Source organism: Athene noctua, chromosome 3, assembly GCF_965140245.1.
Source record: "Athene noctua chromosome 3, bAthNoc1.hap1.1, whole genome shotgun sequence".
Lineage (NCBI taxonomy): Eukaryota > Metazoa > Chordata > Aves > Strigiformes > Strigidae > Athene > Athene noctua.
The window spans coordinates 79140253-79165341 of record NC_134039.1 but is presented as its reverse complement, the minus strand read 5'-3'; the positions used below and the strand labels follow the sequence as shown (position 1 = coordinate 79165341).

The following is a 25089-nucleotide window of genomic DNA, read 5'->3' as shown; positions in this document are numbered from 1 at the left end:
TCAGTAGAGCTTAAGCAATGATGAAGAATTTCTCTTAGTCCTTCAGATTTATCGATCACTGAGTGCCTGTCAGTTAGCAAACACCAATTACCCTGCTCATTCCTCATTATGACAAATACCTTTCAGAATGTACTATTGTTCCTTTACAAAGGCGACATGCTGTCTGAAAGATGTGCTTTCCAATACTGTCATGGAAATAATACATAAGTAACAATAATAATGAGGTAAAAAGAAAGCTGGTAGGTATTTTTTTGCCAAATAAAGTGCTTGTGGATCGTGGATTGTGGGTTTGGGGTTTTTTTTTGTTGTTTGTTTTGTTTTTTTTTCCCCCTTGTTCTTATTTTTTAAAGTGCATTTACATCTTTTGCAAATGAAAACACAAATGTCTGTGTTGAATGCTATTTATTCTGCATTCACTCTCAACAAAGGACTTGTCTCTAAAAGATCTTGGGAAATATTTCCACCCAGAGTATCAGAAAACCTGGAGAAGGAACTCCTGGAAGGGGAATTTTATGTATCATATAGCTTTTTATATGATTATTATTTATGAACATGAACCTTTTTTCTTTTGACAAACTTCAGGAATTTATTGATGCAAGTCATTAAACAAAACCCAAATTCCTTCAACCAATAAAGCTATCTTGTTATTTTGCAGGGAAAAAAAAAAAAGGGAATTGTAAAATGCTCTGTGCAGTAAAAAAAAAAATTCACAGTGCTTCTTTTTTAGAAAAGTACTGAGATCTGAAGAAAGACAGACAATATTGCACAGTTCTTAAGGCTGTGAAGTTTTGCATTGCTCACAAAGCTGGCAGAAGACTGAATAGTAACTGCAATTCCAGCAGGCACAATGTACTATATTATAGATATATTTTCCTTGTGAGACAAATTCTGGCTGACTTATTGAAGCAAGATTTCTAATTTATTTTAGTGGAACCACTCACTATGTTAAAATGATCATGATTTGGGTCTGCAGCCATATTCCTACCATTAACACATTACATAGTTGAGAATTCCTAAGTGCCTGAATTCTTCTTTGTGAATGAAGTGTTGGACAGAGATCCCTACACCAGGAAAGGGCCAAGCAGCAAAGTTCCCTCAGTGAAGCATCCATCATGTTTACTAGGTCAAGCCCAGGAGCAGCAAAGCCATTGGGGCCATGGCAAGCCTGGGACACAAGAGGTAGCTTGAACGGATAGATGGTTGTATCCTTGCCATGGCCCCCAGGTCCATGGTCAGAGCTCATGGGGCAGGGTGCTCAGATCAAACACACCTTCCTACCCTTAAGAGCCCAGCTCCCACTTTTCTGAGTGCCTTAAATAACTGAAAATTAGACTTGGACTCCTTTTCTTCCCAGGCATATATTTACAAATACTACCCTCATTTAAATGTAAGTAACTTCACAGAACCAAAAGTTGATTAAAATATAAGCCAGTAGTACTTTAAAACATTGGATTAGTTCATAGGCCAGTTAAACATGGCTGTTGTTCACCCAAAAAAACACAAATAGTTTTCATTTTGTTTACTCCACATCTGTAAAAACCCTGTTTCTTTTTAATTTGCAGATGAGTATCTTTATGCTGGAACTGCTTCTGATTTCCTTGGCAAAGACACTGCTCTAACACGTTCTCTGGGCCCTTCTCACGACCACCATTACATCAGAACTGACATTTCTGAACATTACTGGCTTACTGGTAAGATCCCAAACATATGCTGTTGTCATTGTCCCTGCCTCTCTGAAGTTAATAGCCCCTTTCTTATATAAATATATGTCCAGTAACTATAAATACAGATATTGTATCATGGTATCTTTGGATTACGTAGGCTTTTTTTAAAAAAGCTCAGTGGAACAAAAATGCACTTGAGAAAAGTCACAGAGGTGGAAATGCTAATTAAGGAAAGAGTAGGAGCATAGGACCTAATCATTCTTTTCGTCTTTGATCATGACTTAAATGCTTCTATTTACAGTCTTGTTGGAATAAGTTTTTTTAAACTCTTTTTCCAATCACTTGTTAAAAGCTGTTCCCTACAGCATGTTGAAATGACAGACTAAAAATTCCATGTTTTTAGGTAGGAGGTCTTTTTTTTTTTTTTTTTTCCCTTTTCTGAGGGGGAAAAATACGCTTTGTTGCTGTGAGGATCATTTTAAAACCACTAAGGGCACCCTGAAATAGCTTCCCAAGCAAAACACTGCTTTCTCTTGCCCGTTAAAAAACATTCTGAGCTAGTAAACCCTCTAAAAAACTACATGCATTTACACCCAGCCAGTCTGAAACCACACACAGAGTGACATGGAAAACTTTGCTCACAAGCTAACTCTGCTCAATTAAAGCATCCCCCTTTTAGCCATCAACTGTCTTTAAAGATGTGGCAACACTGGCCCTGATTCAGGATGCCTGTGTAACTATTATGGTGCATTGTAAAGCCAGGGCTTGCTGACCACAGGGTTAAGTTGTCTTCCCAGCAGACAACTTCTGAAAGGGATAATTTTGCCTCTTAACTCTTTGAGACCTCAACAAGAGGAAATGTTCTTTTTTATTTTTTTTTTTTTCCTCCCCCTTTTCTCCCTTCTTGTAAGCTGTTGCCTTACATTTCTATCTGGATGCAACTCCATAACCTCAGGATTTCTGCTGTGAGATGAGGAGAAAAGGAGAAGCCATTCAAAGTCATTTTACTGCTCCAGATAGGAGCAGTCCTTCGGACAGATAGAAAAATCTCACATCTGGCTCTGCTGACCTATCCCACTTTAATCACCAGTGCTCAAATCCTTTCTTGTCCCACCTCTCCTATCTCCTGTCTCTCATTTGTACACATCCCTTGTGCAGTGTAGACCAGAAATAAGCTGTAGGCGATATGGGCCAGGAGAGCTCCTTCCAGCAGGCAGTTCTCTAACTGTAACTAACTGTGCAACTGAATATCCAGTTATATTTCTGTCAGCCTGTTGATGCTTACCATGGAAAGGTGGCTGGGGTAGTCACTTTCCTAAGGGATGCTGTAATATCCTAAAAGGAAAGATTTACTGCAGTTTGGTCCTGAGGAGCATCTGGTGTTATCATTAGTATAGATCCACCTTGATGAGCATTACAGGGTTGAGTTCCCAGCCCAAAAGAACTTATAGCTTAAACAATTCTTTATGCTATTAATGTTTCTTCATGAGCAGTCTGAGGCAAGAGAACGGTTCAAGAACGTGGAATAAACAAAAGGTTTGAGAACTGTTCATGTGTTTTAGTTTGGAGGCTTGTTGGGGGGTGTCTGCCTTTCTTCTTTCTTATAGATGGATTCATGTTTTATTCTGTTTTCACTTAAAGTGTCTGTATTTGTGAAAGTTTTCTAAGTAGAATAATATATTAATATGTCTGGGTTTGAAAAACAGCTTTAGTGTGCTAGACTGTGACGTGAAAATTACCCCATGCTATATAAACACTGAAGACCCCATATATTCTTCAGGTTTACCTTGTTACCAGCCATATAAAAAACTACAGCCACACTCTGTTTAAGACTTCACACACACAATCCATGAAGTGTTATACTAAGAGGCATAGATATAAACTAGGTGCTTTTAATATTTTGAAACAATCCTTTTAAGGTTGAAGAAAATTTTGTGTGCAACTTTATATGATGGGATCATTTCTGCTTAAGCCGTAGGAAAGCCAATATATTTCTAGTTTATTGAGTAACATTACTAATTACATACATTTGTGCTTTCAGCCAATATTAATAGAAAGAAAATATTTACTTGATTTCAGGTTTAAAACTCCCATCTCATCTAAATCCCCTCTTCCCTAAATCTACCACCCATTTACCAAGCATGTGTTAGACCTCCAGGAAAAGTTGTACATACTTGAGTAATTGTACAATTAGAAAAAAATTATTTCCAGGCGTGACTTGTGTTTTACTTAGGATAAGCATAAAGTGTATAACTTGTTTTTTTCCAGAGGGCTGATGAAGTTTTGCTATAATTCACCTTAATATTTTTAAAGTTTAGTCTTATTCTGTTTCTGAAAACAGGATTATCCTTTCCTGAGGGATGGGGAGGGAAAGACAAATCACAAGGGAAAAATGCGTAGGATACCTTCCAGTTCCTTGCAGGGCATCTCTATCTTGACTAATTAAGACATGTCTTAATCTCAATGACTGAATAGCAGCTCCACAAAGGAGAAGGGAGGAAGGCAGCTAATCTTTCCCATGACTCATGCTCACACAGGCTCATACTCCTGCACATGGTGGCACTGAAGACAGAGGGGATGCTGCCTCTGCTCAGACTTCAGCCCTTCTCCTGCAGAGCTGAAGAATAAGGAGCTTCCACAGCTGCTGACCGGATCTGCCTCACCTGTGGCTGGGGCAGGGGATGAGGCACGTGGGGCTGGTGGTCCTGCTCTGGATTGCAAAGCCACCCACTGGAACCGAGTCTGCCCCCCACCAGCCAAGCAGGCAGAGGAGGGCGTCCCTTGGTGGGATACCCGAGCCCTAAACAGCTGCGCATTCCTCCCTCCTGTATAGGAAGCTAAAGCCGTAGTTGGAATGAATGCTTCCCTGAATTACATTAATCTTTTTAAAAAAATCTTTTTTTTTCATTGCAATTTAGTTGTCTTCACCAGGGCAAAGACTTTCAGGCAATGACTTCTTTATATTCTGCGAACTTTGGATGGAGTTCAGCTCACTTAGCTCTAAAAGGCAAAAGTTAGCATCCTGTCTGAGCTCAGTCATTTCGGTTGTCTCTGTCTGTAATTTGCAGAGAGAGGTGACACTTCCAGAGGCTGATTCACCCCACCTATTGTAGGAATCTGTCTTAAAATAGGATTATTCATTGTCACTTTTTGACTTGTGTCCCTCCCTGAGAGAGGACCTGGATGAGTATAGGTTAGGAGCTTTCTTTCTAGACAGTTAAAGGTAAATGAGGTGAGCGCTATCCTTTGCATTTTATCATGCCACATATTTCTGGCAACCCTGTTACAAAGAGCTGATGCCTCCCACTAGTTTGGGCTGTTTTTTCACTTCTTCATGTTCTGGGATTTGCTACTCATTTGCTGTCCTCGTTTTCGGAGCCTAGTGAGTCTTACATCTCTGTAGGTCTTGCTAAGGCATGCACGGTTGCACTGTTTAAAACTACTGCTGGCATAAGAAGAGTGTGGGAACCAGTAGGTAACCAAAAGCAAACCCAGCAGTTTTGGTTTTTGCTAGGTGTAGGAGGAGGGCTAGGTGTAACAGCTCTTCCCACTAGGCCACAAGAGCAGCTTTAAAAAAGCTAAATTTATTGTACCATCTATTGTCAGAGCTTGTGATGCCTTTAATCCCCTGGATTTTTACATACCATCTAGCCATGAAATTAATATGTGGGAAAACCTTCTATTGAAGCAAATGTGGAGGCAACTATGTGTATGGGAAAACAAACAGTGGTTTAAAATCATCATCATCATGTAATTTGTTTCCCATGCAAAAAATCCAAAAACCTAATTTATGGTTAATTTAAACACACTTTTCTATGTTGTATGGATGGATTACAAAAGATGAGACAAAGATCTCACTTGCAGAACATAATGTGCTTCTCAGATCATGATCTCTTTCATTAAATTGTTTTCAGTCTCTTTGTCTTCGTATCTTTTACAGTGTATTTTTGTTTGGTTTTAACTTTGAACTTCAATGTTTTCAATTGTGATTTAAAATCATTAAATATTTGTGTTCCCTTAATTTGTTAGAGATTCCTCTAAATCTGTTCCAGGAATTGGTATTGAGATATTTGTTTTTGCATTTGGCTTGCCAAGTAAAGCAATGAAATTTAATTTAAAAAAAACGTGTATTCAAAGTTTTGTTCTGTGAATGTGGGTTAAAAAAAAATATGTGAAATTCAAAAGCATGCTATAGAAGTATTTCACAGGTTTTCCTATTAAATGGCTATTTAGCTAACCGCATATTTAAGAAACCATACTGGAAGCATATTTATGTATTTATTCACGCTTAGAGATCTAATCTTCAAAGTAACATTACAGGCCCTGAGGGGTAATTGAATATTTTCTTTAGGCTCATTCTGAAATCCTAACAAATTTATAGAGCTTGATGCCTGCATAATTTCATTTTTCTGCTGACGCCATTCTCTAGTGTCAGAAAGGTTTAAAATGGAAGCAGCACTGTGGCTGTTTTGACCCATAAATTTACTCTTCTGTCATGAAGGTGCACATTCAGCACTTAAACACATCCCATTTTGTTTCAAGCCTTCAACTGTGCAGTTTTGAATCAAGGACCCTCTTTGTGTCCTGTGTGTACTGTGGAGTTCATGGTGAAAATTCCTCAAGGCTAATTCAAAGTAACAATCATTATAAAAAGGACAGAGGCACGAAGACACGTTAAAATATGATTATGGTATTCCCCATATATTGTCAGTGTGCTCTGTTTATCATCTTACAGCATCCTCCTTATTGCTTTCTACTACAGCCTGCCTGCTATGGGGAACAAAGACTGTGTATTTTACTGCTGAAATAATGTACTTTAGAGTCAAGGGTCTCTTTGCACCATATTTGTATAACCACTTCTGTTTAAAGGAAAACGTCATTGATCCAAGTGCCCTCAGAAGAGCTCACCTATTGTAACACACTGGGGAGTGTCTTAAAAATCACTTTCCCAAGTGTCTGGTTCACTTGTGCAAGACTATTGTTGCCTGCTCTGCTGCAGTCAGGGAACCCTGGAATTAGTTTGATTTCTGATTTTAGTGCAAAATTTAAAGAAAAAGTAAACAAACCCAAAGCCAAAATAAAACCAAAAACCCACAACTGGTGAGCAGGTAGAGCAGGACTGGAGAACATGGATGAGATAGCTGAGGAAGACAGTGAAGGACATGTATTAAATTCTTGGCCCCATAAGCATGCCTCTAAAAAGCAGGCAGAGACACCCAGCCTTGCACTGGAGGAGACCAGAAGTAATGTCAAGGCTCAGCATGTCAAGGCAAGGCATGCTGTAGCATTTCTTGCAAAAAGCAGTTTTAAATAACCCAAACAGACTGTTATGTTGATGTAGCTAATCTGATTTCATGTACAACAAGGAACTATGTCCTTAAGACTAACCAGTCAGTTGTGGAGTTTGGTATGCTAAATCCCAGCATGGCACTGTACTGGATTTGGTAGATATAGTCAGTAAGATTGTTATAGCACAGGTATGTAGAAACTTCTGATTTAGGAAAGCTGTCCTTTATAGTGAATTCTTAATCCCACGTATCAGTAAAGATTCTTTAATTCCTTTGTGAGCCATGTCTAGTAAACAGTAGTGTATTTATGTACTCATCTTTATGCAAGTGGTATACAAAATATATACAAAAACATCACACTAAGAATAAATATTTCAGAATCTATAGTGGCTTTCTCTTGAAGTTAGCAAGAAGTTTGCCACTACATGTCTATACAGTGATATTTTTATTTCACTAGAAGATGCAACATAAATGCAGATATTGAAGCAGAAATTTAATGGCAAGTATTAAGACCTGCCTTCAGATTTTTAAAACCATTTTTTGTAAACTTCTAGGAGCGAAATTCATTGGAACTTTTCCCATCCCGGACACCTATAACCCAGATGATGACAAAATCTACTTCTTTTTTCGAGAAATATCGCAAGACAGTGGCACGTCTGACAAGACAATCCTTTCTCGAGTTGGAAGAGTTTGTAAGGTGAGGACTCTTTATTATATTTAAAGAGAAAAAAAAAAAGAAAAAACCCGTTTGGTTTGTTTCTTCGAGAAATCTGTTTTCCCCTTCAGATCAGAAGGAAATAATGTTGCTACCCAGTGAGCCATCTTAGTAATTTTTCTGAACATAGGTTACTAATGTCATCTGAAATTTACTCATCTGAAAAATAGACTTGATATTGACTATGTACATGTTTTTAAAAAACTAATATACTTATAAATTATAATCCTGTGTCTAAACGATGATGTATTGACCTTCAGATATGCAACAGTGACCTGCTTGGTTTCATAAGCTTTAAGTGAGCACTGACTTGTTGAAGTGTACACAATGACAAGGTATTTGGGTTTTTGTGGAAAGTGAATCCCACTGAATGGAGGGATATACAATCCCTTCAGCCTAGCTCAGTACATCATTCCTGGGCACTACTAAGAACTGGGGTCAGTCATTTGTTTCTGCAGATTCCTGATAATCAGTTAGGGTGAGGGGAGGCTAAAAATGTATATAATTTCTGAGCTACACCCACATCTGCCTGAAGGTTTCCTCCCCTGGGACGAAGTGCAGTCCTTGACCTGTTGACCAGGAGGAACCAGGCCCCAGGTCTGCTGCGGTCTAAAAAGTTCCATTTGGTTGGTGCCTGACCTCTTTTAGATGATTACTCCTTCACTTTCTCTTTCATTAAGCTTGGTTTTGCCCCTTAGGAAAGATTTTACCCCCTGTGGTATTCATAATGCAGACCCAGATTTTCATGAGCTGCACTCTTTTTGAAGAAGCATCTCTGTCAAGGACAGAAGCCTCCTCAAATGGTAATGAGAAGATAAAACAATTCCTGCATACAAAGAGAGCAGTCAGCGTCGTTTGCTGTTTAACAGCCTGCTGATTTTGCTAAAGTCTTCTTCTCACTACACCAGAAGCTGTAGAAGCTTCCCACTACAGCAGAAGCTATTGACTTCTGTGTCAGATGTACTCTTTCCCCACTCCTTGGTCCCATAATACTCTAGGAACTGAAGCAGTCAATATAAGTGCTCCCATCCTGTCCTTAGATCTTCAGTGAATCCAGGTACCCACAAGTCACTGGTAAAAGTCAGGAAAATGGGGCTTTAAAGTTGTCTTCGTATTAGTAAATATAAGCTTTGAGCAAATGTTTATCTCGTGATGAACTAGAGATCAACACCACCATCACAGCAGTCACACAAGTAGGTACGTTTCTGTGATATTTTTGTTCAGAAGCTTTCATTTGCTTACGTTTTCTGAGCAATGTGACTCTGGCAGTGAAAATTATCTTCTTAAGAAGCTTGAAAACTAGTAAACAAACAAAATAGTTGATGATCTGAAGTGTCTAGGAGAAGACACATCTTGCATACAGCTAATGGACACACAGTGTGTATGTAAATCTACAACTGCTCTGCAGTCCAGCATGCTCCTAACTCCAACGGAGATTTCAGTGACCACATCCATTTCACACTTCTGTCCTTGAGATAAAATGGTAAGAAAACAAAATACTCATTCATAAATCAGTTCTCTAGCAGGTTTTTAGCCAGACAAAAGAATGGATAATCTCTAGTTGGGTATTTCACAGCAGTGTGATTAATAGCAGAATGGAAACGCTAACATATATGATTTGCGGCTAGACATGACATTTGCTGATTATGAGAAAGCACTTAATGCATTAGGAGAAATTGGTAGACAACATTTTCAAGCCAAGCCACGTGAGAGATTATAGTAAACTAAGATATATTAGCTAGAGATCTCCAGCATCCTTTACCTAGAGAAAAAAGGAGATAAGATATCACAATAAAAGCAAATGTATTGGAAGGAAATCCTAATGACCATGCGTAATCATACCTCAGAGGAGACTGAATTTGTAAAGTAATCATGTTAACGGGAAAAAATGTCATGAATTTTATTTTAGTAGTCAAAACAAAACAATGGAAACTGATAAATAAGGTGATTATTATTGTTAGTTTTTCACTGTCTTTATTTACTGACACTTGCCGATGAATGAGAATTCGCTTGAAAATTCAGACGCCTGCTTTTTTGTACACATGTCCTGATTACCTGCAAATAAAAAACCATTATAATGCAATTTATTATAATGAAAATAAAATTATTATGGATATTTAATATAAATTAAAACATGCAAATAAACTCCTTTTTTTATGTTATGGATCCTCTTAATCTGTGCTCTGATATGAAACATCTGCTATGCTTAATTGTCTCTGATATAAGATCAATGTCTTTGGATGCAGTAGTTGCTAACATAACAATTTCTACTTGCACTGTCTCATTAATGTGACCTGTACTGCATAAAGTTAAGCCTTTGCCTTCTTTTCCCAGCAAGCAGAGAATAATAGTTCATGGGAGGAGCCCAGCAACTTTTGAAATCATTTGCTTGGTGTAAACTCAGTATTATTCTAGTAGAACTCAATTGCTCTCTACCCCGCTCTGCCTTAGGGCTCCTGTACATTAATACCAGAGACACGTGCTGAAGTTAGAATAGGCTTTGTTTTTAATAAGGAGGTTAGTCAATGAAGCCTATTCTTTGGCCAAGTTTCAATGGCTCAACAATATGGTCTCTCACTGATGCTCCCCCTTAGGGAAAATCTTCTCTGGAAAGTATTCCCCTTTCCCAGCTACTTTCGGACCCAGAAGATTACAATACCCTTGCTGGCAGCTCTTCGCCCAGAGTCAAACAGCTGTCACTTGTCCTGTTCATAAGGCCATATTTACCGTCCTGAAGCATGCTTTGTAATAACGCAGCAACTGTAGCACTAAATAGCACTAGTTTAGATTTACGTCATCTGCATTCTGTATATCACTAGGGGATATCAGTATGAATTGGGAGGAAGTGCTTTCAACAGTCACTTTCAGAACCACTTGTGTAATTTATCATGGCAAACAGCATTTCCTATTTTTGGTTTAAGGGAGGCAGAAAAAGTACGATTGGCTTATCTGTAATACCTGATATTACTTATGGTATGTTTCTACTTACATAAAGTGTCTATCTATTGGGTTATGGGCTTTCTTTTCAAGTAAGGTCATAAGTAAAAAGAAAAAATTAAAGATTAAAAATTACAGATAAAAATTAAAGATTAGCCAGCAGTGTTTATTTGCACATATGTATATTGCATGATCATACAAACCTTAACTTCATAAGAGTGTGGACCCACATATTTCTATTTCTAGAAGCAGAGACATAAACTTTTACAATGTCTTCACGCCCACACTGCTGAACCAGTGTGCATCAGCTAAAGACACAACACAGTCATTACACACTGAGCCAGATTAAAAAAAAAAAAAAAAAAAAAAAAAAAAGCAGCGTCTGTGCTCTCTGCAGTCAAGTAACAGGTCAGCTACATTTTTGTATACATATCCTCAACAAAATAATCACAGAATTATAATTGTGTTTAAAGACAACCTAACATAGGCACAAATACAGACCTAGAAAAGACCTAGGTTTCCCTCCTATTTTCCCCATTCAAATAAAATGAGAAATGAAAATCCTAATTTACAAGAGTCCACAGAAGGGCTTTGGAGAGGGAGGAAGATTGGGTTGTTGGGGGTTTTGTGTGTTTGTCTTCTATATAAAAAAACATTTTTTCATAGTTACAACCTCATTCTATTGGAATGGAGTGGAAAGTAGCCAAAAGCAGTAGTCTCTCCGCTGCAGTATGAAAATCCTGTTTATTATTACAGCAGTTTGCATTTGCTGTGTTACAAGCTTCTCTTTAATGGTTTTGGTGATGTATTGCAAAAGTTACGGTGTGCAGTCTTAGAGACTGGTTTCTGAGACCTCAACTGCCAAGAAATCAGACTTTGACCCTTTCCCATATTTCCCAAAGTGTTCAGTATCCAGAAGTGGCCTTTGTTCTAGTGGGAACAAGTGAGCTCTTTGTCTTCTTTTTTTTTGGTATGCCATTCCACCCTCACATATACCATGCTGTACCTGGAGATGAGAATATAGCAATTACGCACAGCCCCCTTGGTTAAACTGTACTTTCTAAACACACTGGAATGTAATCATTTTAAGAGCTCCTGAGTTGAGAGCCCAGGACACACCTTGCATTCCACCTTTGGGTAATGTGATTTATTTCCAAAGCCATGAACGTGAACAGAGTTCAAGGCTATGACCTTGCCTCCCGTCTGGTGCTCTAAGGCAATTTATATTCCTGGAATGTCAGGAGGGAGTTATTCCTCCGTGACTCTTGAGATGAGGGTCTCCGGTGGGCTTTGCCATGGGGCTGCTTGTGTATAAGAGCTAGGAGGTGATTTTCTTGTCCTGGAAATAGTCTAGCCATGCCTTTACTGTGACTGGGGATAACTGGGTCATTAACATTCTTTGTATTTCTATATTGTGTAATGCATCACTGTGTAGATAATTGTTCTATCTCCAGAATCATTTGAGTTGTCCACATAGTGTAATGCTTTACCGTTCAGCCGTATTAGCTTGGGTCCCGGAAGCGAAATAGCCATGTTAACATGTTCTCAGCAGGGCTAATTAGTCTGGGCTCAGCGCCATGCGCATGCAGCTATCCTGCTTCCAGTTCTGGAGGCAACTCACTCCAGACAAGGTTTAACTTACTGTGTATTACATGCTTACATACTTTCCCTGTCACCATAATATTGCCTAGCTACAGTGCAAACCATGGGTAATGGATTTTTTTGTTTCTTTTATTTTTCAGGGGTTTTTTTATTTCTCAGTGGTAATGATTAAAACTATTTTGAAAATGTCATCCCTAGAAAGACTTTGCCCCTCATTTGCCTGTTGAGCATCTTTGCAGCAGTAGGTCTTTCAGCAGCCAACTCCTCTTGGACTTCCAAATTTAATAGTTGAATATTATGTCCCATTTCAGAGATTTCAAATTGTGTAGAAAAGCAGATGCTCATCAAGATGATTTTGTTTTCAGGGCTGATATGTTGGAAACAGGCCAGTTCCATATAGTATCTGCTTCTAACTATGATGAATTAAGAGATAAAACATCAGGCTTTGTCAGGTCTTTTGCTCAAATTTTCCTTGTTGGCAAGGGTACAGTCATGAGTATAAGAAGTTTTGTATGTTTTTGTCCCTCATGGGTGTGTTTCAACAATGTAATTGGTGATTTTTTTGAGGGGAAAATCATGATTTGCAGATGAAGCAAAAATATGCAAGTTATGCTTATGTATAAAGAGGTGTGTCTGAATTTTACTGATCCTCAGGGAAAATGAAAAATGATTTGCAGTGTCGAGATAGAACTTTAAAAACTGGATTATGGAAATGCAGCTGCACAATCTCTGAAGCAAACTCTGGAAATCATCCTAGTTGCCAGAGAAAGTCAGTGGAGAAGACGCTGTTGTAATCCACTGGCTTGGAAGTGGAAAACCCACAGAGTTAATTGGAGTGGAGTTCCTACGTCTAATCCGAAGTCCCTGGCTTCAGAGTGCTTTGATTCAGACGTTCAAATATCTCTAAAAGTAGCAAATAATGACTTTGTGATTTTTTAAATTTTATGATGTGATAAAATGAGCTTCTTGGGTTTTTTCCTGTCAGAACATTTAATATGAAAATGTACCATGGTTTATAGTTCAGGCTTTGCTGTTGTTGATTGACTACATTGCAGTAAATGAAGATGTTTCAGGATGCTAAATTCTAAAGGACTCTGTAAGATGTTGACCTACCTCTGCTTTTTGGTCTCATGCTTTTCCGGCTCTCAACCTGTGGTTGTCAATACTGTGGTCACGTTGTCCTACACTAGTGACTTTTGGCACTTTTATGTATCCAAGCAAGTATAGTAATTATTAGGATTAACTTACTATTTTTAGAGGAAGACCTTCCATCTTCAACCAAAATCACTCTTTGAAGAATGCGTTTTCCACTGACTGTAAAGGGAGCTTTGCCCTACTGGGTCTCTGGAATGTGAAATTCGAGGCATTATTTAAGAATGTGAAATTCTGAATGGCAAATTCAGGCCTGTTTGCTCAGAAAGAAACGAGCATATCCCAGTGCTGTATCTCACACTGGTTTAGTTTCACAATGCTCTCAATGCATTCAAACCATATAAATTCTGATCTCCTATTTGACATTAATTGCATGATCCACCTAGTCACTTGACTATGGCTTCATGAGCCAGAATGCCACATTTCATAACATGAAGGTTTTGTTCTTTTTATTGGCTTTTAATGTATTTATATCATACAATTTATATTAGGTATATACAGAAGTTTAGATGAGAGACAGGAAAAGGCAGATCAAAACCACTGGAATAAAACATAAAACAGATTACACTCAAAATATAGGTAGATTTTCCTGAGAATTCCTTAACATATTTTATTAGTTCAGCCATCACCTTTTGCTCACTTCAAATTTCCATTGAAGTTGGAGTGAGTACATCTACTCTGTAGAAGCCTTTGAACAGTTTGGGGGAATGTTCTTAATACTAGCAAACCTGTTGGAGGTATTCTCAGCAGGAGTGCTGAATGGTCTTGTAGTAAAATGGTGCTAAATTTTATTATTTCATTTGTCCCAAACCACACTCAAACTTGCTGTTGTAATCTCCCTGTCTTTACCTGAGCCTGTTAGATTCTGGCTTTTATTTTTCATGATGTGCTTAGTAGCAGTCCAGAATTTTTCTTTGCTGTATAGTTAGACTTCCCAGTTTGGATCCCATCCAAAGATAATTCAGTAGAAACCTCTGGGTGTGATGCTGAAATAGTTTCCAAAATAAAAAGCAACATTTTCCATAGTGAACCAAACAGTTGTGCATGCTTGGCATGAGTACCTTGCCATTCTGAATGAAGTAACAACAAATCTGCTGAGGAGCAGGAACTCAAAGGTAAAACACTGTTTCTCTCGCTCATAGTTCAGACAAGAGGGCTTTTCCACAGAAGATGTAGCCTACAGTCTTGTAGTTTTTGCTGTGCTTTCAAAAAAGACCCTCTTTGCCATTGCTTTAATGCCTGGATATATGTGAATGCCCAGAGCGGCATACTTACCCATAGGTCTCACATCAGCTTTCCAGTGACACTGGGTCATCTTGCCATATATTCAGCTACTTGAGCTTCATCCTGGTTTCATGCCAAAGGCTTCTCTGGTTCAGTTCTGGTGGACATTTACTCATTTCTGCTGAGGAAGCCTAAAGCAGACTTGACTATAGCCACGGCAGTCCTGCATGCTGATGATTATAGATATATGTGTTCCTTTCTTGCCTAATCCTGCTGTCTCGATAGGTAAGGGCATGGGTTGAGAAAAATGCTTAGCTTTTCTGTTTGTTTTCATTTTGAGATCTATATTTGACCCTGGTTGTGCAATCAACTTTGGACGTGCACAGAGCTCAATGAATTATTTGATTGAAGCCTATAATCTTAGTCTGTAGAAAATACTATTTAACCTCTCCAATTCCTTTTGCAGCAAACTGTGTGGTTTACACTGAGGGAATGAAGCCAGTCAGTACAGAGCAGTGACAGGTTATGAGATCAGTAAATATACTGCACTAGTGATGGGGACTCTTTAGTCTTGGTGCCTGACACGATGGCTCTATCTCAGGCAGGGAAAGTAAGCAAGGAACCAGGACAAACTGGGCACTGGCTTCTGGACTGCGACAGATGGTGATTTCAGAAAGGTGTTCAGAAATGACAAGTCCCAGGGACCAAAAAGCAGTCTGTGGTTTTTCACGTCTGTACATTAGACTCTGAGTTTTCTGTTTCAGGTTGTGATGGTATTGAGCTCTCAAGGAAGATGTGAAAAATAATTGTAGAAGTATTCTCTGAAAATAGGTTTGCCTAGGGGAAAACTTAATGTCCAAGCCACGCAAATCTAGAGGAACTTCTGATTATACTTTTGGAGGAGATAACGGGCGTGCAGCCTGCACTCTGATGGTCTGAAGAGCACTGTAGAGATACCAAGCTGATGCATCATCCTGGAAATCAGGAGGGCTGAGTTTATCTCAGGCTTTCTTGTTGAGGTGATGTGCAACTCTGCGCAGTTCCTATCAGGGGTCTGTGCCTGTTTGCACCCTTAGTTCTGTTTAACTATTTGCAAATGCTACCTCAGTGGTAGAGATCTTGAAAGGCACAGACCTTGCAAGACCGAGGAATTACATCATTCTGATAGGCTAAACTTGATAAGGGATGTCGCTGTGAGTAAGCATGTGGTACATGAGACTGAATCCCACTCACATCCTCAAGTCTTGATCAGCTAGTTCAAGCAGCAGGAGTATTATATGCTGGCAATATCTGCAGTGTCCAGAGGGGTTGGAGCTGTCTTAGATGAAGCAATACGCAATCTTATAATGAGAAGCTTTCCCCGTGAAAGGTTCTGTAATCTCATAGAAACAGCAGAATTATGAAACAGTCACCACTCTTGCTGTCAGATGGGGACTGCAGATACAGGGGTGAACTGGCTTTCCCAAGTTTACTCAATGTATCCATAGCAGAGCCAGTCAAAGATCTAAAATCACATGTGATTCCTTTCTCTTGTTTATATTGCAAGTGTATTTTTATTCTCTCTCAAGTCACACTCCATGTGTTACTTGATGGTTTTGGATCTGACCCATAGCCTGCAGAAATCGTGAGAGGAATCTTTCATCTGACATCAGTATGGTTTGGACAAGAAATTTTGAACCTGAATTCCTGAAGGAGGAAATCTGACTTCCCTGTGTTAGGTCAGTACCTATCAGAGTTGAGTAGGGCCAGAATATGCAAAGTAAAATGAAAGAATTAAAAAAGGAACTATGAATTTGAAGCCAAAAATCCAGAGAAGATTATTGGCTGTTTCTCCATTTATAAAGTCTGCTAGAAGGGGTTTTTTCCCACAATGTAAGGCTTTGCTGCAGGGGATGCCATTTGTTTCTGGTGGCTTTGTAACATAGCTAGGCTTCACACAAGAGAAGAGCTCCAGGGTCTTTTGCAGTGTCAGCACTTTCCCCCTCTGTTCTCTAGTGTTTCTTTTTATTCACTCCAGGAATTCACTTTGGAAGGTCCTTCTGCACATCTTGCCACTGGCTCTAATTAATAACCTGCTTCTAGAAATTCCATTCATTGTCTTTTTTTATTGTTTTATTTTTTGATTTAAGAGCTGTTCAGGATAATTACATTCTTTAAAGTTTTATGAATCAGAGTGTTTGACATCTTTGATGTTGATTGATTTTCAGAAAATTGCCCTTTTTTTCTAATGTTCAATTTGTCACTGTTACTTACAAACAAATGAGATTTAAAACCCCAAAGATGCAGATGTTCCTTAGCTTTCTTGCCATCTGTTTTCCTGCATAGTGGATTCCAAGACTAACATTTGTGCATTTTAATGGAGCTACATTTATAAAATATATAAGATATAATAATAGAAAATAGATACAGTAGAAAGTCTTTAATATAAGTTGATTTTTAAATTACTTGTTCATAGAGCAGTATTTTTTCTGACGTTTTTTATTTTCATTATATACTTAAGTTTAACTAGAGGGTTTGTGAAATATGTTGTTTTGCTCAGTTATGCATAAATTGCACATCAGAAACCTGGGATTTCCATGGAAGTCTCCCAAGAAAGTTATATGATATAACCTTAATTTACTTCACAAATTTTACATTGTGGCATTTAAACAGCATTCTTCCTTGATGTCAGAAAGCCATACGTGTACCTGTGTCCACTGAAGTTGTATATCAGCTATTTGAATTCTTATAGTAGAGACTTGATTTCCCAATCCAACAAATTTTTTTTTTAGAACCAACTCAGTGAAAACGGTTTAAATTTTAGGATTTCTGTAGAATAAAAGTCTGTTTGATTTATTAAAGTCATACTGGAATACTTCCCCATTTATCTAGATAATTTCTGTGTTTAAATCTTTGTGATATTTTTTGGTAATATTTCCTCAACAGGTGACAGATTTAACTGCCCACATTCTAGTTGTCAATTATCTAAATCTCTAACTCAGGCAAACACAAGTAACCAAGATTTTACATGCACTTCTTTGTTAGAAAGAAGGTATTTCAGCGGAAGCATTGGTATCTGTTACAGCTTGTGAGATTACAAAGCAGTAAGTGCTAATTAAACCTTTATTTATATTCAAAAAGAAATATGCAGTCCTAAGTGCCTTTATCTGCACTGTTTCAAAGTTTGTAGTAAACATTGCTAATCCAGTGTGCTTAGAAGTGATATTTTGGGAGATAAGATTTCAGATACTCATGGCTGCTCATCTGTTACAAATAGATTAGCCATATTTTAGGAATGAAAGGCTTGCTCATGCTGTCTTCCCCTTCTTCAGTACTTAAATCTATCTTGTCTTCTTGTCTCATCTCCCTGAAATATTTAGCGTTCTTTGTCTTTAGTACCAGTATCTCTTGTCCAAAATAATTTAATTGCATCCATTTTACCACACATTTCTAGCAGGGTTGACACAAATCCTTGCTTGTTGTAAATCAGTCCATCTTCTTAGGATTCTGTAGTCTTGTGTTGAATCCTTATTTCTCTTCACCTACACACTGACCAGCCTTTGCTTTGGTGATTTTTTTCTCTTCCATCCATTTTTTCTAATCCATTGACTACCCAGCCTGTGCCTCTTATTATATTAATGTCATGCTCTGCATCCAGCTCACAGCATTTGAGCATGTCAGTGATTCATTGCTGACTGATATTATTAAGTAGCCGTTTTCACAGAAGAGACTGTCTTCTTTCTGTAGCAACCCAGTCTCAAAAAGATTTTGAGACAGTATGTCCTTTGTGCAGCCTCTCAGAGGCCAGTAATTATGAACTATGATGGTCCAAGTGATCTGCAACAGCATAGGCAGCTATGTTGCCTAATGAGTTCATGCCAGCCATGCTCTGAAGGGAAGGAGAATACCTGCATGTTCTCCAGCATCTGAAGCCTCAACATGTGTCAAAGACTGACCTAATATTCACCAAAAAATACCGTTAGGAAGGAGGGGGTGACTTTCTTCAAAAAAATTGAGATTTCCAGAGCTTAATAAGACAACTACAACTTGAGAGTTCAGGAGCAAAGATAGGCCGTGCTATTAATAGTTTTTGAACCTCCTTGGCCTAGCTGACCTAATTCTTCCTGTAGATAAAATCTCCACGGCCTGTGTCAATTCCTGCACGTTCTCAGTCAGTGAGTCCTGGTCACATATTAGGAAAGCAAAGACAGTATTATTCGGAGATGACATAAAGAATTGAAGAGTATTATATAGCTACTAATTGAAAAAAAACCAAAACAAAACAAAAAAAAACAACCAAAAAAAAAAAAAAAAAAACCACCCCAAAAAACACAAACTAAAAAATTCTCCTAATAAAATGTATGTTTGGTTTCATTCAGCCATGGCAGTAGGAAGAAATATGTTGGAGGATATGTCAGCATATTATATGTGCAACTGTTTAAATCAGTGAAAGATCTTTTCAGTCTCTCCGTTTCTGCACCATAAATTTGTCACTCTCTGGCTTCAGAAGGACTTGGTAGATCATGGAGTGCTGGCTGGTCATCCAGTTCCCCTTGCTTCTTTATAAACTGTATAGTGTTATTGGCAACTTTTGTATAGGTGAGGCACACCCAGTGAATGTCTGTTCTAATGTCTCTTAAATTCAAGTAAGATGGTTAACATTGTGTCCTGGCTTGAGACTGAGGAAATATGGATACATCTTAAATCCAGTGGAACCTTATATTTTAAGGCACATAGCACTTGCTAAGACTGCATCTTCTGAGCACAGTATTTAGTTCACACTACTCTTTAAGAACTCAGTACAAATACCGATATATTTAAAACAAGCATTTGTGAAAATGCTGTGTTGGATCAAGACTTAAGGCTGGTAAAACACAAGTACTTTTTTTTCCATCTCTTACAGAAGTTGACCACCTGTGATGTCAGGAGCAGGAGCTAGACAAGGGTGTTTTTTCCATTCTAGCCCCATCACATCATGTTTCCTTCCTGCTTTCTGATCCTAAACAGGCAGTTAGAGACATCTCATCTCCTGTGATGCTGCACTGCGTCCACCAGAAATCAAAGTGAAAACCCTGCAATGTGAGAATTGCTTAGCTAATGTGAATTGCCAGAGGAAGAAAAAGCTTAACACTTACTGCTTTTTTAGATTCTTTGTTGCATCTTTCTAATTATTTGGTTTTAATTATACCACAAAGTTTATCTGCCGAGACTTTGAACAGAACACACAAATGAAGTGTTTCTTTTTCCTATTGGCTTCAGGCTGCTAATTTTGACACCTTTGTAATAAATCTGTTGGCTAGATGCAAAGCTTCAGGCTTGGCAGGACCTCAGGAAATCAAGAGAGGAGGTAGCAATTCGTGTAAGAACAGGAGTTCCAAAGATGATAGATTAATGGGAATCATTTCCAACTGAGCTAACCTATTTAAAAGTGGCGAGTACATGAAAAGGGAAAATGGTTAGAGTGTATTACCAGAGAAGTGTTACTTCTTGTGAAGTGAATTTCAGCACTTAAAACCATCTTTCAGACTGCCTGTGATACTTATGATAGAGCCCTGAAGGGCCAAAAGCAATCTCTGGAAATACCACATAATTTCCACCACTCAGTGTTTCTTACTGGCTGGTTCTATACCTTTAGAGTTCCAAAGCCAATTAACAAAAAAAAGTGATTTCTCCTAATGAATCCAGAGAGGATGAATATTTATGACTAAATTTGTGGTCCTTAAAGTTATAGCACAGATCCCCTAAACTTCAGAGTTTATAGAGGAGAAGAAGTATCTTCATGGGGTAACTCATAACCTGTAGCTGGGAGATTACTGTTGGTGATAAAATTTTTCTTAAGTATTTGAATTCTTGGTTGCTGCTGAAATATCATTGCCCTTACAGTTTTCAGTATTTAAAAAATTGGGGCCTAAATAGCATTGAGGAAGCAGAATAGATCTGTTATTTGGGGCCAGAGGGGCCAGATGAATATTGTTCATTAGATTTTTCATTTACTCGGTGGAAGGAAGTAAACTCCTAAGCAAACTCCTAGTTCCAGGTTCTTAAAATTTAAAAATTTCTTCGAAGATCCACTTTCCCCACACCCCTCAACTCATCTAAGTCAGCAGAATGTCACCTACACTTCAGAAGCACAATTTGAATTTCAGGTGACCCTTTATAGATTTTTTTTTTTTCTTTCACTAGTGACTAAAGGGAATTTGGACAAGTACGCTCATATCTTGGAATCCCATAGTAAAATAAATGAACACCCCCACCCCACCCCCCCCCAACATTTTTTGGAGGATAGACTGAAGTTTCCATAACAATGATTATTAAAATAATATGACCGGTTTTCCCTGGAATGCGTATCTCTGTACTACGTACACAAAACAAACAGTGCAGTATTTACATTGCAAGAAGTGTTGCTGAATATAGTTTTTCTTTTTTGAGAAATCTATCCTAAATGTTCTGTATTATTATTGAGTTTCTAAAGAATTCTTGAAGAACAACTGATTGCAAAACTTAGCATCACAGGGAACAAGAAATCACACGATACAGATATGTTTTCACAGCATTCCAGCTGTAGAGCTGATGAGAGGATTTTGCAAACAGATTTAGGTGTAATTAGGAAATTTGAGTTGCCTACTCCCTGAGCTGAGAAATTACTGCTGGAGCTACTTATAAAAATGCTGTCCTACACTGGTTTCGGAAAAAAAACAAACAAACCATGAAAAAAAAGACTCTGTGTTGCATTAAGATCAAACTGTGGAATCAGACTGAAGAAGCACAGTAAATACTGTGCTACCATCAAATACCATATGTTAAAACTTCTCATATTTGTTTAATATATGTCTTTTGTTTTCATTTTTATTAGAATGATATGGGAGGTCAAAGGAGCCTAATAAACAAGTGGACTACTTTTCTGAAAGCCAGGCTTGTGTGTTCGATACCTGGTCCTGAAGGAGCAGACACACATTTTGATGAGCTGCGTAAGTTGATTTATCTTTAACGGTCTATTCTGATATCAGTATTGCTTGAGGGTTTTATTGCTGTTTGAAGAAGCACTATGTCTTGTTCTGATTTTACTCCTCTTCCAAACAGTGCTGGTAATATCTCTGAGTTTTTTTAGAAGTCTCTGATTATAACTGGAATTAGTCTGATGAGAAAGATGGGGTTTTTCCCTTTCACTCCAAAAGCTGGAAAGTGAAAATCTGATTCTGCAGAAATATTAGGAGGATTTTTTTTTTTTTCCCCAATTGCAGAAGATATATTCTTACTTTCTACAAGAGATGAGAGAAACCCGCTTGTATATGGAGTCTTCACTACAACAAGGTATGCGTTATGATCATGTTTGCCCCTGGAAACAAATGCTGAAGATCTTACTCAGGCCTTTTATTAAACCCTTCTATTACTAGATCCTGATTCCGGAGAGCAGGGAGAGATTACTTGAATAAGGCTTGCAATATGTGGGTTGTAGTCAATAAGGACAATACTTTCAGAAATGGGAGTAATAAATTATGTCCCTAAGCCTTTGTGTGCCTGACTTTTGAGAATGATTGTAAAAAATAAGGAAAATTTATCAAAAGCATGCTAGTTTATTTCAACCTCATCTAGTTGAATTTACAAATTTCAATCATATTTATTGAGCAACCCATAGTTATCATTTAAGACAAATCATTGTCGTTAAAGCATTATTTCTGTAAGCAACAACTTGACATCAGTTATTTCTTAGGATCAAAACCCACTATGCTCTGAAGTGATATTTGAGTCTTTTTATAGACAGGATTTGATGTAAGAATAATCCATCTTTTTCTCAAGAGAAAAGATTAATTAATTAATGAACCTCTCAGCAGCAATAGTGAGGTGTGCTATATAGATTTGTCAGAAAGGAAATAAATAATTATTTCTTTTGTCTCTAGAACCTTGAATTAACTGTAAATAATATGGACTAGCCAAATGCTGAACATTATGAGTACAATGAAGAATTGCCAAGGCACTCCTTAACTCAGAAGCAGCCGCCACAGAGGCCCCATAGAATATAGAATATAGAATATAAATGTTGCACAGTGAATGAAATGGCATATGAAGTAACTAAAGTACATGCCAGTCAACAACCTGACATATACTAGTGTTCTTTGAAAAACTGAACTGTTTGTTTTTGGTTTTTTTTTTCAGAAAAGTATGTAAAAAGGGGAAAAACATAGCAGAAGAAATAAATGTTTATTTCTCTCTCTTTTCTGTCCAATGCAACTTGTAATTCTCAGGCACATCAACTGTAATATCACTAATATACGGACTTCCAGATGTGAACACAGTGTAAAGGAATGTCCTTAATTTGCAGAAAATTCCAATCGAAACAGCTAATAAATTATATCTGGAAACTCTCAGCCGCTAGGAAAAGTGGCAGTCTGTCAAGTGGTCCCAAAGGCTGAGTCCAGGTTTCAACCAAGCAAAACTTTAATCTCTAATGACAGTGACATTAGCTATCTGTAGTTATCAGGCCTGTACACATTGTCTGTTATTTAGCACCACTTCTATCAACTCTTAGGTGTAGGATTGATCTAAACCCCTTAGACTCTGTGGAATTAGTTAGCTCACTGGATGAGGCATGCACTGAAGTGGTGTTTGCAATATATATATATCAATCTATCTTCTTTTTCAGCTCTGTCTTCAAGGGCTCTGCAGTTTGTGTGTACAGCATGGCAGATATCAGAGCTGTTTTTAATGGCCCTTATGCTCACAAAGAGAGCATGGATCATCGGTGGGTCCAATATGAAGGTCGCATCCCATATCCCAGACCTGGTACAGTAAGTGTCTCCTTAATTACATACTTCTATTTCTACTCAAAAACAAGCATACTTCACACCCCTCCCTGGATTGGTAACTTATATTTTCCACTCAGGATGTTTCAAATTAATCCTCTCAACCCTTTCCTTTCTGTTGACAGCTCAGACTTCTACCTACAATGTAGGTATAAAAATACATTTTTCCATGTCTCTGAGATAACATTGTGTCCAGACTCTCTATCTCCTGATTGTCTCTCATATTGTGGTTTCCTACTGTACAGCTGTATTTCTATCTGTTGGGATCACCTCTAAGGCACCAACACTTCATAAAAAGCCAAAGGCATTTCTTTACGGAGTATGACGTTATGATGAGGTATTTTATTTGAGGTCTTGGATTTCTGTTATCTTTGCCTGTTAAAATTTTGTTCCTTGAGATGTAGTCACTGATTCTATTATGTGTGTTTGTGCATGTGTTGTGTTTTGAAGTAAAATAAGGAGTTGATGGAGACTTTCTATGATGAAAGATAAGTTATAGGGAAAAAAGAGGAGTTTACTACCTAGAAACACTTCTAAATCCCAATCTCTTAGACTTCAGATGTAACAATCGGGCCAAAACAAAGAGGAATTCTTCCCTCACTTCTGTCTTGGTATTAAATTTGGAAAAGCACGAATCTACATTACAGCTGAGGAAGAAAAGGGTATTTTCAAAAAAATGTATCTCCTTTTAAAAAGTACTCACAACTTTCAGCTACTCTTCATACATAGAATGTAAAAGACCAATGATTTAAGAGTAAGATAGATATAATCCAGGTTTTACATTATCCTGGTAGGGTATTCAGAGAACTAGTACTAGACAGCTGCCAAGCACTGAGCTGCTGAGGTTGGACTGCTGCTGGTACCTTGTCTGAAAACCATCTGGGTGTTTCTGCACTATTTCTCTGACACCAGCACTAGTGTAACCTGTGCTTCAAGTCACATTATCTAGCTTACTTAGCTCTTCTTTTCACCCATTTCCTTGTGTCTCTACATTTTGTTCATCGTTCTTCCAGTGGACCCAATTGCAGGGTCAAGCCCGTGCTGTTTACTGCACTCAGTGATCCCAGCCCCACCAGGTCAGGCCCTGAGCTCTGATTCCCTTCTCTCAACTGCAGGCGAGTTGCAGAGGGCAACTCTCTCTATAAGGCAGCTCCAAAGATTGATTTGACCTGAGCACGATCTGCACTGCTGGAGCGAACGCGCTCCTAATTTAGACAATTTAGGCACTGTAGGCTTAGGCATCTCTCTCTCATGCAGAACACATAGTGCCCCCAGAATTTTTTTTTTTTTAAGCATGTGCAACTCCATTACTGGTTAAGAAGTGCAGATGTATTTAGTTTTAAGTACAAAAATGGTGCCAGTGAGAACAATAGCTGGTCCCATGGCATCTAAAGAGATTAAAATAACTCTCTTGAAAAACTCAGAGTGCCCCATAAGGATGAACACTCTGCACAGATAGATGGGTCATAAGCTCATTGCATTTTTGAGTGTATTAGCCATCACATGGTTGAGCTGGGATTCGCAAGGAAGGAAACATGTCATGCCGAAGCATGTCAATGCTGATCTTTATCACTGATTTGAATATCCATGCTTGCAAGTATTTTAGAAGTTGGAAGGTTTAAAGATAAACGGATACATTCCATAAGCCGCCCCTTAACTCTCCAACTGCTTCCTTTAAGCACCTGATAACAGATGTGAGAAAATGGTCTCATAAAAATCCTTAGGAC

The 25089-nt window shown here is 38.2% G+C and overlaps 1 protein-coding gene across 1 annotated transcript in view; it reads left to right on the top strand.

Moving 5' to 3' along the window:
- SEMA3D (semaphorin 3D) overlaps positions 1–25089 on the top strand; it is a 148530-nt gene that overhangs the window by 84447 nt on the left and 38994 nt on the right. Inside the window, exons 7-11 of the mRNA XM_074903441.1 lie at positions 1563–1691; positions 7507–7649; positions 21415–21529; positions 21803–21872; positions 23203–23347. Of these exons, the coding sequence (XP_074759542.1) occupies positions 1563–1691; positions 7507–7649; positions 21415–21529; positions 21803–21872; positions 23203–23347 (602 nt within the window). The remainder of the gene's footprint in view (positions 1–1562; positions 1692–7506; positions 7650–21414; positions 21530–21802; positions 21873–23202; positions 23348–25089) is intronic.